This window comes from Venturia canescens, chromosome 7 (genome assembly GCF_019457755.1).
Source record: "Venturia canescens isolate UGA chromosome 7, ASM1945775v1, whole genome shotgun sequence".
Classification (NCBI taxonomy): Eukaryota; Metazoa; Arthropoda; class Insecta; order Hymenoptera; family Ichneumonidae; genus Venturia; species Venturia canescens.
The window spans coordinates 18140084-18154885 of NC_057427.1; the positions used below are offsets into that span (position 1 = coordinate 18140084).

At 35.9% G+C, this 14802-nt stretch overlaps 1 protein-coding gene across 5 annotated transcripts in view; it reads left to right on the forward strand.

Moving 5' to 3' along the window:
- The window catches only part of LOC122414241 (venom acid phosphatase Acph-1-like), a 208058-nt gene that overhangs the window by 104080 nt on the left and 89176 nt on the right, over positions 1-14802 (forward strand). For 3 of the 5 annotated variants that reach the window (XM_043425322.1, XM_043425320.1, XM_043425321.1), the window contains exons 3-6: positions 4411-4509; positions 4609-4848; positions 4930-5115; positions 5194-5529. In XM_043425322.1, the coding sequence (XP_043281257.1) occupies positions 4414-4509; positions 4609-4848; positions 4930-5115; positions 5194-5529 (858 nt within the window). In that variant the 5' untranslated portion in view covers positions 4411-4413. The remainder of the gene's footprint in view (positions 1-4410; positions 4510-4608; positions 4849-4929; positions 5116-5193; positions 5530-14802) is intronic. The other 2 variants (XM_043425324.1, XM_043425323.1) reach the window with 1 other exon arrangement.

A 14802-nucleotide genomic window follows, 5' to 3' on the forward strand; every position in this document is an offset into this window, starting at 1 on the left:
AAAACAAAATTCGTAATTAATTCGATCGGTTCCTGGGGAATGGCTAGCGACTTTTATATCACATCACCGCACGCAATAGATTCAGCTCTCCTCTTGAAAGTTGTCACGGGAGCTCAATGTTGCATAATAAAAAGAAATGCTCTAAGAAAAAATACAGAAATAATCAATGAAACAGTCGAATTGACAGGCGTCGGAGGAAAACCCTTCAATGCCCTATGTAAAGTAATCCTCGAAATCGAAACACCCGCCGTCAAAATTCTTCATGAATTTTTCGTCGTCGATAACGACGTTCCAATCAAAACAGACGGAATATTGGGACTCGATTTTATTAAAAAACACAAGGTCGACATTCTAGGTGGCCGCATAAACAAAATGTATGGTCACGTCGAGCCTTTGGTGAACGTTTCGGAGAAACTACAATCCCGTTCCGAGAGCATCCACTACGTAAAAGCAAAAAATTTAGCGGTAGGATGTTTATCAGCCCGCAAAATTAAAAAAGGAGTAAAAATAGAGCAAGGAATAGTTCCGGAAAAAAGAATGACTTCTCCAATCATGTTTTTAAATACCTTAGATCAGGAAGTCTCAAGAGAAAGGCCGACAGTCGAAATAGAAGAAACAGAAAGCGATCACAAACAAAAACAAATAGAAAAAATTGAAGTTAAAAACTGTCCAGGCAAGGAAGAATACACTTACAGAATTGAATATAATGAAGGAAAAAGGAATACAAATGCTGACGCGCTGAGTCGCATATACGCGATCACGCTCGATCAGAATGAAACCACTGATCAGCTGGAAAAAAGGGGGAAAGAAAGAACGCGTAAAGTCATGAACGACGCGTTTTCATCTTCTTCAACAACTACAGCCTCCTCGGAGAATCGGTCCATCCCCAATTATAATGGCCGACTTGATAATCAACCGAGTGCGGCTGAAGATAAAAATGAGATGCCCATAGAGGACAGCCATGAAGGGCGATAACGAGAGTGAAACCGAACACCTCGACTCTGACGCGACGAACGTGTCAGAGAAAGACAGAAAAACAATACTACGAGAGTACCACGACACGGCCCACGGAGGACACCCCGGAGTAAAAAGAATGACTTAACGAATTCAAGAAAAGTATCGTTGGTCAGGAATGAAAAAGGAAATAAAGAAATATGTAGAAAAATGCGACAAATGTCAGAAAACCAGAAGAAAAAGTAGCAAGAGCATTGACCACACGGATCATTTGCCAACATGGACCTCCCCAAACCATTCTTTCCGATCAATTACTAATTTAATCGAAAAAAAAAAAAAAATATTCCAGATTTTGAAACATTCAAATCCGTTAAGGAACGAATTTTCTGAGCAACGTTTTTAAAGAAACGTGCAAATTATTACGCATCAAGAAAATTCAAACGACCGCATATCACCCAAACAATTAAGTAACTACTCAACAAAAGCAATTCTTCACATTACTAAACTTTTAAACTTTCCAACAAACATTAAAAGTAGCGAAATGACTAACCTATTAAAAACCGCAGAAATTACTAGCTACACAGCAAAACTACGATTTGTTCTAATCATAAAATTTCCTTTGATCGAAAATTCTATGCTAAAAATCTACAAAGTCTACCCACTACCAACAAAAATCGATGAAAATCAGTTCCAGTTCATAGAAACTACATCGAAAATAATAATCGTAGATAATTACAAAAGAATGTATATAACAATGTCTGAAGAAGATTTAAACAAAGCCAGAAAAGTCGACAATATCTATTATTACAAACCTAAACAGTCACTACAAACAATAAACGGCAATACGCCATGCGAAATAGCGAAATTTATTTAGGAAATAATCCCGAAAAACTATTATGTAATCAACGAATTGTAAAACTCGAGAAAACATTAATAATCGCACTGGAAAAAGAAGGTAGATGGCTATTCGTAGCCCCAAAACCCGAAAGCGTAAGAATAGATTGTAAAAATAAATCTACGACACACGAAATAATCCACAATACAGGATTACTGGCTTTGGACGGAGAATGTTCCGCCACATCAATAAATTTTCAATTGTTATCTTTAAACGAACTACGACAACACGAATTTATAACATTTATACCACTATATAATCTAACAAATGCGATTGGAATGGTAAACGCTAATCACCCAATTTTCAATTACAACGTACCATCAAAAATAATTACTAATCCACTGGAAACGCTAATCCACTGGAATTAAGCGAACGAATTGAAATTCTTCAGCAAAAAACTAAAAGAAGAACCGAATATTTGGGCACATCCTTATCACATAATTGGAAATTATTCTATAAGTGCCATTAGCATGACTATGATCATTTTAATAATCATCATATTAACAATTTTCAAAGCTAAACATTGTCAACGAATTCGATTAATACAACAAACTAATGATATGGAACTAGCCCCGACTTTCGTGGCAAGACCAAAAATTATAGAAGAACTCGCATCTGAATCTACTAACGACAAAATTGTCATCAGAAAAGCAAAATCGAAAAACGCAAACAAAAATGGCTCATTGTAACCTCAAAAAAAAAAACTTACATTAAACAGGGAACTAGAAAAAAGGAACTAGAAAACAAACATAACTACGAAATGATTCAAATTTAATTATTTTATTCCGTGCGAAAAAGTAGCCGAAATGAATTTCGTCTCCCGAAGGGGGGAGGGATGTTATGTCCGTACATCGCACTCCTAAAATAAAGAGTATATAAATTAAGCGTTCTCAGCATAAATGCATCGACGGCGAAATATCGACGTTCCCGAACGAGCGCATCGACCCTCGATGTCATCACCGAAGCTTCGAGAAAGAATATCACGCCATATTGTCGCGAGAGGGGGAAAACCCCCAAGTCTATAAATTTACCAACTAACCAAAATTCGACAGTCTTTGACGAGAATTGTAACGATCGGTCTCGAGGCAATAAAACCTCGAATTTGTAACTTCTTAAATAAACTTATTGTTAACTTGTTGTAAAAGTATCGAGTTGGAGTTCAGCTCTTTTGGCCTAAATCCCTTAAATACTCGTCCTTGATAACTCGTCCCTTCGCGACGGTCTTCGCGGACACAACAACTTTATCCAGCAGAAAAAAACAGCGATCGCACCGGAGTAATTCCTTTAAAAAAATATAGAAAGACTGTCAACTAACTAGTACGATGCGCATGTATATCCGTAATAAAAAATAAAAAATATAAATTGGTTAGAAATTGCTACATTTTCGAAACAGTCTAATTAGGACTATTCAGGAATTAGCGAGACTTCGGTGCTGGTGAGCGCTCTCGGGATCGAGTGCTCGCTCCACTGCGGGCGTCGCTAGCTCACGGGCTCGGGAATTCGAGAAACGTGAGACCATAGGCATTTCATGCTCTAGTTCCCACGCTCTCACGGGGGGGCAGCACGTACTGGACACGCAATTCGGGCGCAATCGACGCGGCGTGTGGCGCTTGTCTATGGCGCATCTTCATCGATTTCCATATTGATTTCATTAGTCGTTGATCCGGTCGTTTAGCGTGCTGACGTGCTCGGTGTTCTTCATATTTCCTTTTAGCAACATTTCACTCATTTCAGGTTCTTTTTCTAAAAATATTGTGTTCATCGCAATCGGGACATTATTGGCTACAATTTGACATGTTTTTCGGGACTTTTGAACACAAGATTACTCATATATTACGGGATTATCTTTCGGGCAAGCGCGAGCATCGTCGTCGAACGTGTGTTCGACGACGACAACCGGGTCACTTCTCATTGGTTGCACCTCACCAGGCTAATTTTCGGGCCTATTATTTGTTTGTCGGGACATTCCTTCTCTGTTATTTTACCATTGACATCAATAAAGCACCATCTTTTTTATAAATTTTACGCCGACCTGCATTGCGTCATTTATTTCCCCACCAATTTCAGATCTTCACGCAACAAGGACGATATTACGCTTCTTTTTGTTTTCTGCTCAAAATGAGTATCGGCGTTGCAGCACATTTTACAAAATAAAGTAAAATGAGAGTTACCAATAATTTTCATTGGTACTTGCGAATGAAGAGCAAGTTCAAGGATGTTCAAGTGTATTAAGGATGTTATTGGGATGTTTAATCTTGTCAGTGTTTTTTTTTTTTTCGTTGCTTTTATTTTGTGTCGTAGGTGGCTGAAACAGAAAAATAAATTCATGAGTTATTTCACAAGCAAATTATTACACAAACCGTTATTAGATCTATAGTGCTCTTTCTGATAGTTCGTGGTCATTTTATACTCAACTTCTTGCCAATTGAAAAATTGTCAATTTTTGGTCTCTTTGTGGTCTCACAAAAATCATCCTGCGTATTCATTACTAAATGTTTAATGATTAGAAATATAAAATTGCAAAATTTTATATTTCAAAGATGCCAAATATAACGTTCCAGGTGATGCGACATGGAGAGAGAGCTCCTGCCGATACTTATCCAAATGACCCTCACGTTAACGATACGATGGAACCTTTCGGTTGGGGTCAACTTACAAACGTACTTTATATTATAAAAATTCTGCAAAGATAATAATTTATCTCGTGCAATTATACAAATATATTTTTAAATAACAACTGCAAAATCATCTGTAAACAGAAGGGACGACGAAATGTATATTTAACAGGACTTTTCATGCGAAGACGTTATGGCGGGTACCTTGGAGATACTTATAGTCCACACAAATTCTGGCTTCAGACATCGTCAATAGACCGGGCAAAAATTACAGGTTCAATCTTATCGGCGGCTCTGTGGAAACCGAATGGAAAACAGGCTTTTTCCCCTTACGCACATTGGCAACCAGTTTCCCTGCATTATTGGGAACGACCGGAAGATCGTGTAAGGTGAAACTGTTTATTAGTCCGAGGTAAAATATACAAACTAGTAACACAACTCTTTTGAGAAAAATAATCATTTCAGCTTCTTATAATTTGGAATGCGTGTCCTCGACTAACGTTGGAAAGAATGCAAGTCGAGAACTCAACTAAAGTCAGACTTGTCAACAGCAATAATAAGCGCTTGTATAAAGAACTATCGAACCGAACTGGATTACCGATGAACGGAGCTGCAGATATCGCATCACTGTATAGCACACTGAAAGCAGAGGTTCGTAGCTTGTATTGTATTGGAGAAAAAAATACATCCATTGGTAACACTTTGGTTTCTTATGTTCTTCGAAAAAAGGTATCTATGGAACTTTCGCTGCCTGAATGGACGAAGGAATTTTTTCCGGGGAGACTCGAATCAATAGCATGTTTCAGCCTTTCTATGAACGTTTTTACCGATAATTTACGCAAACTGGCTGGTGGGCCGCTGGTGACAAAAATCGTGAAAAGCATGATAGCAAAATCCTTAGGCAAGCTGAAACCTGAGGAGAGGAAAATGTTTGTATTCGTAGGTCACGACAGCACTCTCGTCAATATGTTGAGTGCAATGAAAGTATGGAATGGTCAAGATCCCGACTTTGGTTGCATGATAATGATCGAACTTCATGAAATCTGTGGTACCTACTACGTTCAGGTACGAGAACAAACTAAAAGGATCAAGTTTTGAAAAATGACTCAATTAATTTCCAGAATTTATAATCCAGTCACTTCGGAAATCGATTAACTAAATGGAATGCAATTAAACATTCTAGAAAAGAATTAAAGTATAGGTAATTTTGTAATTTTAGTTTGAAAATGAGATACGTATTCAATTTGAATGAAAAAGATATCTAGGTTTTTCGGGTATTTTTGAACAAGGAAAATGTTAAAAAATGATATTAATACGTGGTTGGACAAAATATACAATCCGACAAGATTTGTGAGGAAATAGTGTTATTGCAGTCATTTGAAGCTCAAAAAAGGGTTTACCTGGAAAATTTTCCGGGAGTTTTGAAAATTGGTGACTTTATAGACTTTGACCTTTTCTTTTTAAATTTTCACTTCGCCTGCTCGCATCTTTGCCACTCTCTCCACCATTTTGAAAAAACGGCGTCCAAAATCAGTTTTTCGGCAATATCTCCTCTTTTACTGTAGGAAAGATACCTTAAGAGAGATGGAACGGGATCAAGAGACTCAGTAGAGTCTCGGGATAAGTAATTTGACAGCCCTGTCGTCTGCTGGCCCGAGCTCGCCAAGACTATATAATCTCTGAATAAACCGATTCGAGGTGGTGGGGGTAAAATTCGCATGTCATTTTCAAGAATTACGGAGCTCAGGAGATGTTTCGAAAGGCAAAAATTGGTTTGGACACTAATTTTCAAAATGCCTCTCGAATGAGCCCTAAACCAACACGATCAGTGGCGTAATTGCTGAGAAAAAACTTTGCACAGGTGAAAAATATGTTTCTTCCCCGATAACCAAACGTGGCGTTCAGAAAATTCTAGCGTCAGATGAACGCCAGAAACGCGTTAGCCTGTGGTGCTCGGCGTCACGCGGTAACGCCACTAGCACGCCATCTACTTCGCCATTTTCATATTCGTTTGGCGTTAGCGAGTAACGCTACAAGCGTGGCGCGTTTCTAACGCCAACGTGGCATTGGGGTTCCAACAGCATTCTAGCGTTAGGTCATGGCGTCAATCTAGCGTTATAATTGAACAGTATTATAACGTTATGATTTAACGGTGTTTTCACGTTAGGTCTCAACAGCATAATAATGTTACGTTATACCAGTATTATAACGTTACATTGTAACGTCATTCTAGCGCGAGATTTTAACAACATTTAGTGTTTTATTTTAACATGAGATTTCAACAATATAACATTTTTTCTACCAGCGTCACGTGGGTGGCACACCTAATTAATGGAACGTGGTCTGCACTGTGCCGTTACAGATAAGTATTTGTTTATTTATTGATAAATTAGCAACTCATTTTTTGTTAATATTCATTTTTATGGAACTTGCGATAATTGCTTGTTTAATTATATGATATCCTATCGGTTTCTCGAAAAAATATTTTTTTCCGAGGTATACATGAAAAGTATTAATTTTCCAAAGCTGGTAAAAATCAAAGAAACTTGCAGCATTGTTATATACCAGCATGGGGAATGTGTGAGATAAAACACGTTCAACCTATACTGGTATAAGGGTACATGGCTGACTCTGCAGGCAATCGCGTCACGTAGCGGCTCCGGCAATATATGCACTCCCGGAGGATAATGCGCATACGAAAAACAACTCTTCCCTGCGCAACGCTGCGGCCGAAGCGAGAAGCTTCAATGCCTACGGCCCAGCGCGCGGTAGTGGTCGAATGGTGGGGGTCGAACGGCTGCCGCGGGAAGGCAAATATTTAGTAATACAAGCGTACTGATGAGCGTCTTACCCGTGTTTGCTGTTCCACCCGCACCGCTCGACCATTTCCGCGCGCCCGGTCGTTTTCGCCCATGCCTGCGCGCAATTTTCACCTACTTTTTAGCATTTGAATGGAAAACGAAGACTAACGTACGTTCTATAGCTGAATTCTTTTACTTTCTACACCATACTACAGTATGATGTGAAAAACTTATATGACTGCAATTACGGAAAAATCAGTAATCCGATAACGTCTGAATTGTACACACAGGGTTTACATTAGGGTGATGCAAAAAGAGTCGATATTTTTTTTTTTTCGAAGCTCCAACGGAAATTGTTGGTTCATAAAAAAAAGTAATTTTCCCAGCGTTTTAAATTAAAAAAAAAATTTTTATTATGCTCAAGGGACTTTTCGATATTTTCTTGTTTTATCGGAAAAAACGTGAAGTAAAAATTTTTCTTTTTGCATTTATAGCAGAAAGTGTTAGTGTTCCATGGAATCATAATTTTAATAAAAATTGGCACTTTCAAAAAAAATGTGAAGACTACTACCTCGCATACTTTATTCATTTTTTTCTGTATATTTAGCTATAAATTATGAAAATAAAAAACGTGTCACTACAAAAATGGCAATTTTCGTCGTTTTTGTAGAAGAAGGGGTTTGCAAAGAATGTACTTTGCAAAAACAGTTTTTCAAATTTTTTCTGAATTCAAGTTCTCTATGTCGAAGTCTGGAAGACGTTATAATTGGAGAATTTCTAATTTTCCTAATTGTTCGACAAATTAGTAGAATATTTAGAATATTTTGACTGAATTCTGATGGAAGATGAATGTAGGCTAATGAATGCAAAATTGTAAAAAATTTCAGTTCCAAACTGTCTGATTACAATCAAACTACTAGAGTTTGTACCGGATGACAATTTTGTGGAATAGACCAATTCCAATTTTGTCAACTTAATTTTTTTTTTATCCGCAAAAATTACGAGATTGATTCTGGAAGTTGGATGAAAAATATTTTGGTTTTTACATTCATTTGTCTCTATTTTTTCCAACAGAACGTGGTCAAAATATTTTACTAATTTTTATAACGCATGAGAAAACTGGAGTATTCCAAAATTTTAACGTCTTCTGCGGTAAAATATCAGACTTTGAAATAAACAATTCGAATTCGGTAAAATACAGCTATATTTGGGTTTGCTGTCATTTTTGTACGATGCCCTATCAAGTTTTCGTGCATGAAAATACATATTTGTATGAAAAATACAGGAAAATTGAAATCAATCGCATGAGTAAAGGCAAAAATATTTCTTATAAAATATAATTTTGAAAAACTATTTTTTTGCAAAGAACATTCACTCCTTCTTCTTGAAGGACGACCAAAATTGGCATTCGTAGCCACGTGTTTTTTATTCTCATGGTTTATGGCTGAATATATAGAAAAAAAAGAAATAAATTATGCAAGGTAGCCTTCTAATTTTTTTTCAAAAGTGACCATTTTTATTAGAATTATGATTCCACGAAATACTTACACTTTCTACTATGAAAACAAAAAACAATTTTTGCTCCCCGATTTTTCAGAAAAAAAACAAAGAAATATCGAAAAGTACCTTCAGCACTACCTAATTTTTTTTGTAATCTGAAATTTTGGGAAAATTGCTTTTTTGGATGTAATAACGATTTCCGGTAGAGCTCCGAGAAAAAAATATCAATTTTTTTACATCACTTTGGTTTAGATCTATCTATATCGACTATACACGAAGAGCTTGTGCTAACTTCAATTGAAAAAATAGCGGCTTTACAAATTTTTAAAAAATATTATATTGCGCATCCAGGGAGGGAAAGTAGACTACCTCTCGCTTATCGCACTCACTTTTGGTTCAGGCGACAATTCTGCACACAGTTCGAAGTTATCTAAGTTCACTCCACTGGAGCGTATATTGTTTTTTACCACATATTCATCGAAAACTCAACTTTCCGATTTCAGAACTTTTGGCCCCAAAGATTTTGTTTACAAGAAGAATCTACTTATATTTTGAAATTTCAGTGTTTTCCCATTACTAAATGGGTCAAACGTATGGCCGGTGTAAAAAAAAGTTGATGTGATGGAAAAAAAAAAATATTTTATGTAGTCAACAATTTCTTCAAACAAACATTTCCGAGTTTGGCATGATATCAAGGGACTCGGTAGAGTCTCGAGACAAGTACATTGACAGCCCTGTCGTCTGCTGGCCCGAGGCTCTCGCTGAGACTATATTATCTCTGAATAAAAAGATTCGTGGTATTGGGGGTAAAATCGACATGTTATTTTGTAGAATAATGAAACTCAGGAGTCATTTCGAAACTTGAAAATTGAAGTTTGAGCCAATTAATATTTCTCTTTCGATTACGCCCAAAATCAGCATGATCGGTGGCGTAATTACTGAGAAAAAACTTTGCAGGGACTCAAGATTATGCAAAAGTACCAACACATTTACGGAGTTGACGCATCTGTATATGGGTTTAGACCGATATACAAGGGCCTCTTGATGCCCGTCACAACAAATCACCGGTGAGAATCTATCTGTCTCGATCAATCGCCGATGAAAGAATTTCTGATAGTCCTCAATATTTTCTTGTATACCGTCTGTTATCGTCTGTTAGGCCCGCTACACACGGTCAATAATATTGCACAGTAATATTGCACAAATAAGTTTGTATGGTGTGTAGTGCGCCATAAATTAAAGATAGCTCAAACTTCTGTTCAATAATTGCGCAATGTTTCATACTAATTCTACATGTTTAATAATATTGTGCAATCGCCTATATTGCGCAATAGTATTGACCGTGTGTAGCAGGCCTAATAATGTAGGTTATAAAATATTAAAACTTCAAAAAGTAAAAAAGGCACACCAAGTATTAAAAGGTCGCGATCGTAGTTTTAAAAATGATTTCCTATTTTTGCATTGTCAATAAAAAAATATGAAAAAATTATTAACTATGAAAAAATATGAGATCCATTGTAACATATACAGTGAATGAATTACGTTTCCTGTAGGAGTTCAGAATTTTGGAAATAAAAAAAAAAATGAGATCATTTTCTAACGTAGTCAAGAAAAGTGAATGAATTAAGGTTCCTGTGGAATTCATTCGTGTACACTTTTAGCCCTAATCACTCACTTCTACAGGAAAATTTTTCAGCAAGCGTCACAGAGCAATAAAGGTTTTTAGAATGATTCTGCAATTATTAAGAAATTATCATCTGCTTTTATGCTAGCTCAGGTTATAAACTTAAAACATTTTACACAATATGATACAAGAACCTTTTATAAAGAAGAGCGCAAATACGTGTACAAGTGCATGCGTTGTATCTATGTGATGTACTGCACAAATTCATTGTCAATATTACACACAAACTTGGCGTGCATGGTTTTCAATCACAAGCTCGGGAAGAGACAACTATTCAAATTTACTATGAAAACAATAATTAATTAGTATTGTATGAACGATAGTGAAAAAAACGATCCCCCAATAAAATAAGAGAGGCCCTGTTATATAGACATTTGGTAAACAATATAGATGGGTGAAATTTATGGATAAAATTGAACAATCAAACGAACCGATAAAGAAATGAAACGAATTAATCCTTGTATACGCCTTAATCTTGTACGGATAGATACAGCCATTCTTTCATGCGCATACGCATTCTAATTTATCCAAACGTCACTTTCACTCGTTTGGACGTACACTCATTTTTTTACCAAATGGGCAGATAATTGGGTGAATTACACAAGTACTGAAATGGATGAACAAAGGTGTAAGCTGTGTAAAAATTGATTTGAGAAAAGAAAACGCGTTGAACAGGAAGCATTTGGAGTAATGAATTTATCAGTCGAACTAGCCGAGAATGGATATTTTTCTTTATATACACAGCGCAGGATCTCACGTCGAACTGCTCAATAAAATAGTTGGATGGGAAAGGGATGGCAAATTAAAAAACAAATACATTAGTGGATATTCAAGTTTTCTCCAAATATATGGTCGAATGAGGCATGCCTTCGCCGAGCTTCCGATTGAAAACCATGCACGCCAAGTATGTGTGTAATATTGACAATGAATTTGTGCAGTACATCGCATAGATACAACGCATGCAGTTGTACACGTATTTGCGCTCTTCTTTATAAAAGGTTCTTGTATCATATTGTGTAAAATGTTTTAAGTTTATAACCTGAGCTAGCATAAAAGCAGATGATAATCTCTTAATAATTACAGAATCATTGTAGAAACCTTTGTTGCTCTGTGACGCTTGCTGAAAATTTTTCGTGAAGAAGTGAGTGATTAAGGCTAAAAGTGTACATAAATGAATTCCACAAGAACCTCAATTCATTCACTGTACTTGGCTACGTTAGAAAATGATCTCATTTTTTTTTATTTCCAAAATTCTGAATTCCTACAGGAAATGTAATTCATCCACTGTATATGTTACAATAGATCTCATATTTTTTCATAGTTAATAATTTTTTCATATCAAGAAACTCGGTAGAGTCTCGGGACAAGTACATTGACAGCTCTGTCGTCTGCTGGCCCGAGGCTCGCCGAGACTATATTTTCTCTGTAATAAAACGATTCGCGGTAGTGGGGGTAAAACTGGCATGTCATTTTCTAAAATTACAGAGCTCAGGAGATGTTTTATAAAGCAAAAATTGGTTTGGAGACTAATTTTCAAAATCCCTTTCGAATGAGCATGAAACCAACACGATCAGTAGCGTAAATGCTGAGAAAAAACTTTGCACAGGCTCAAGATTATGCAAAAATTACTAACACATTTATGGATTTACCGTGTCTGTACAGAACACCATCAAAGGCCTCTTGATGCCAGCTATAACCCATTTCTATGGAAGCTCGGGTCCCGGGATCCCGGCTACAGAAATAATGAGTTGTGATTGGTCAGGACACTCACTGTACCGTTCCAGCGGAATAAAGTTTATGAATATATACCTATATATACAATGCCATCAGTCAGCCGTCAGTTTTTGATGTTATAACAAACGGATTTCCGACATTACGAAGTGCGGGGTGAAAAAAAAAATTTTCATCTAATAAAGTGTTCAATATCTATTTATTTTATTAAAAATAGTGGTATGTGGTATCGTACATGCAGTGTATTACGGAAACCAGACATATCGTGACTTTGGCGTGATATATTGTTCAACCATATATTTATGTCAGTTTTTGATGGCACGAGCAAATTAATAGCAACAGCGATCTAAATCATAAAATTTCGGAGAAACCGTGCGAGCTGTATGAATTCGATACAAAATTCTTATATGACTATAAAAAAAATTGTTATGTAAGTTTTGTGAAAATCATGTGGATTAGTTTATCCTCATCGCAATCGGTTCACGAGTATTTGTTATATAGAACATATATTAGTATTGAGAAATTTCTCCTTGTAGAAATTCTTTGATTTTACGTTTATTTATGACATAATTTTGTTGCAATCCCGGTTCTGGTTCTTTAAAAATTTTCAATGGGAGTTATGTGAGAAAACAAAACTTTCGCTCATTATAACCTCTCAAACGTTCTTTCCAAACAGAAATTTTATGTTGTGTAATTACATTATAGAAAAAATATGCGTGGTTGTATGTGAATGAATAAAAATAAATTTTGAAAAACTTTGGTCAAGTAAGTGTCTAATTCAATGTATTGTTGTCATATTTTCTTTCATTTCGTTTGGCTGTGTTCACCGGGCCCTTTTTCCCACCTTCTTAGCTTACATCCATAACAATTTCTATTCATTCTCTAGACAATTCGACTGACATTCGTATTTCTATTTCCTCATATTGATTTCCTTAAATTGGAAAATTCATAACAAAAAGTTTTCATGATTGCTTGTTTATAAACCCGAGTTTTAAAAAATCTTTGGGCCATGTAAATACATAGATATTCACTTGAATTGTTGCATGATGAATTTGGAAATTTATTTCAATGAGTCATTGGTTGCTTATTTTTCATGATATCAAAATTTGTATCTTTGAAATGCAATGAACACCTCTTAAGTTTGACAACATGATGAAGCGACATGTATAGGGATGGTGCAGATTCGATAGAGGGCAGGTCGAAAGTACTCGTGGCGCCTCTAATGTCATAAATTATAAGCTTTTGGGGGTAGCACTTTCAATACTTTGATGGAAATATAATCATAATAATGTAATATATATATAATAATACAATAATGATAAAAGACCCCCAAAAGCTTTTACTTTTCATCACTAGTGGCGCGGTAGTCTACTTGCGCCATCCCTATACTGAGTATTTCCAGACCATGTTTACGATTGGCATTATGGATTGAAAAATTCATGTGTGTGAGTCTATGTCTGATCATTGCTGGATGTGATCAAATATTTTGTCTGTGTATAACCATGGAGACATACTAAATTACACTATTTGATTTACTTCAACATGCAGCGTATCTGTCACTTTATTTCTTGAATATGCCATAATAAGTTTCAAAAATGTGGTTCGGGTAATTTTGAAGTTTTTTGCTCCATAGCACCAAAGTTTGTATTACTGGTACACAGCGAGTACCTATGAACTTTGATATTCCTGCGAAGCGGTAGGTGTGCTAATCTTTTCACTATTTGGTTCCAACTGTAATATATGAACGAAGATACACGAAACACTTATGCGTTCTGTTCACTTTCAAGTGCGCTGTCTTTTTTTCTTTCAGTTTTGGCATAATAAATTTTATGAATTGGTGGTAATTTTTTCTGTCTGTATCAAAATTTAGATAAAGAAATCGCAGCGGATACTTGCAAACTTGGAAAATTCTGTGTATTGGCATGCATGCCAGGTATTAGTACTTCCTATTTTTGATTATGGAATATGAATATCTACAAATAATAAAAATTATACATGAATTATAGGATTTGGATATGGATTATAAATAATAATCAATAATAAAAAATAACGATAAATGTTACAAAAATTCAGCGATGGCCTGTTTATGAATGGCAACAGAAGTTATGTTTTCAAAATGCAATGCTCATATTAAAAAGTAAGCAATTCTGTTGGTCTTGACGCACTTCATACTTTTTCTTTTGTCCGCTGAACCTTGGTGGCTACATGCAGAGTTTGAAAATTTTGTGCATCGACGTGGGTGCGTCAACTTTCTATCTCTGGGCATGATAATACGAATGGAAAAGATTGCTTCAAAAAGTCCTTGAAAGCACGTTTTTAAATGAAATAAACAATGCTAGCATTAGAATTCAATAAACATATGTGAAAATTGCGAATTCTGGTGAACTTGGTGAACATTATATTTATTTTTTCTTTCTCCTTCTGTTAAATTTAAAGAAAATCAATCAAACAATTCGTTTCATTGAAAAATCTTCATATCAAGAGACTCAGTAGAGTCTCGGGACAAGTACATTGACAGCCCTGTCGTCCGCTGGCCTGAGGCTCTCGCCGAGACTATCTTTTCGCTGAATAAAACGAAATTGAAAAAAATTCCACCTAATTTACGTGCAGCATTAAAATTTA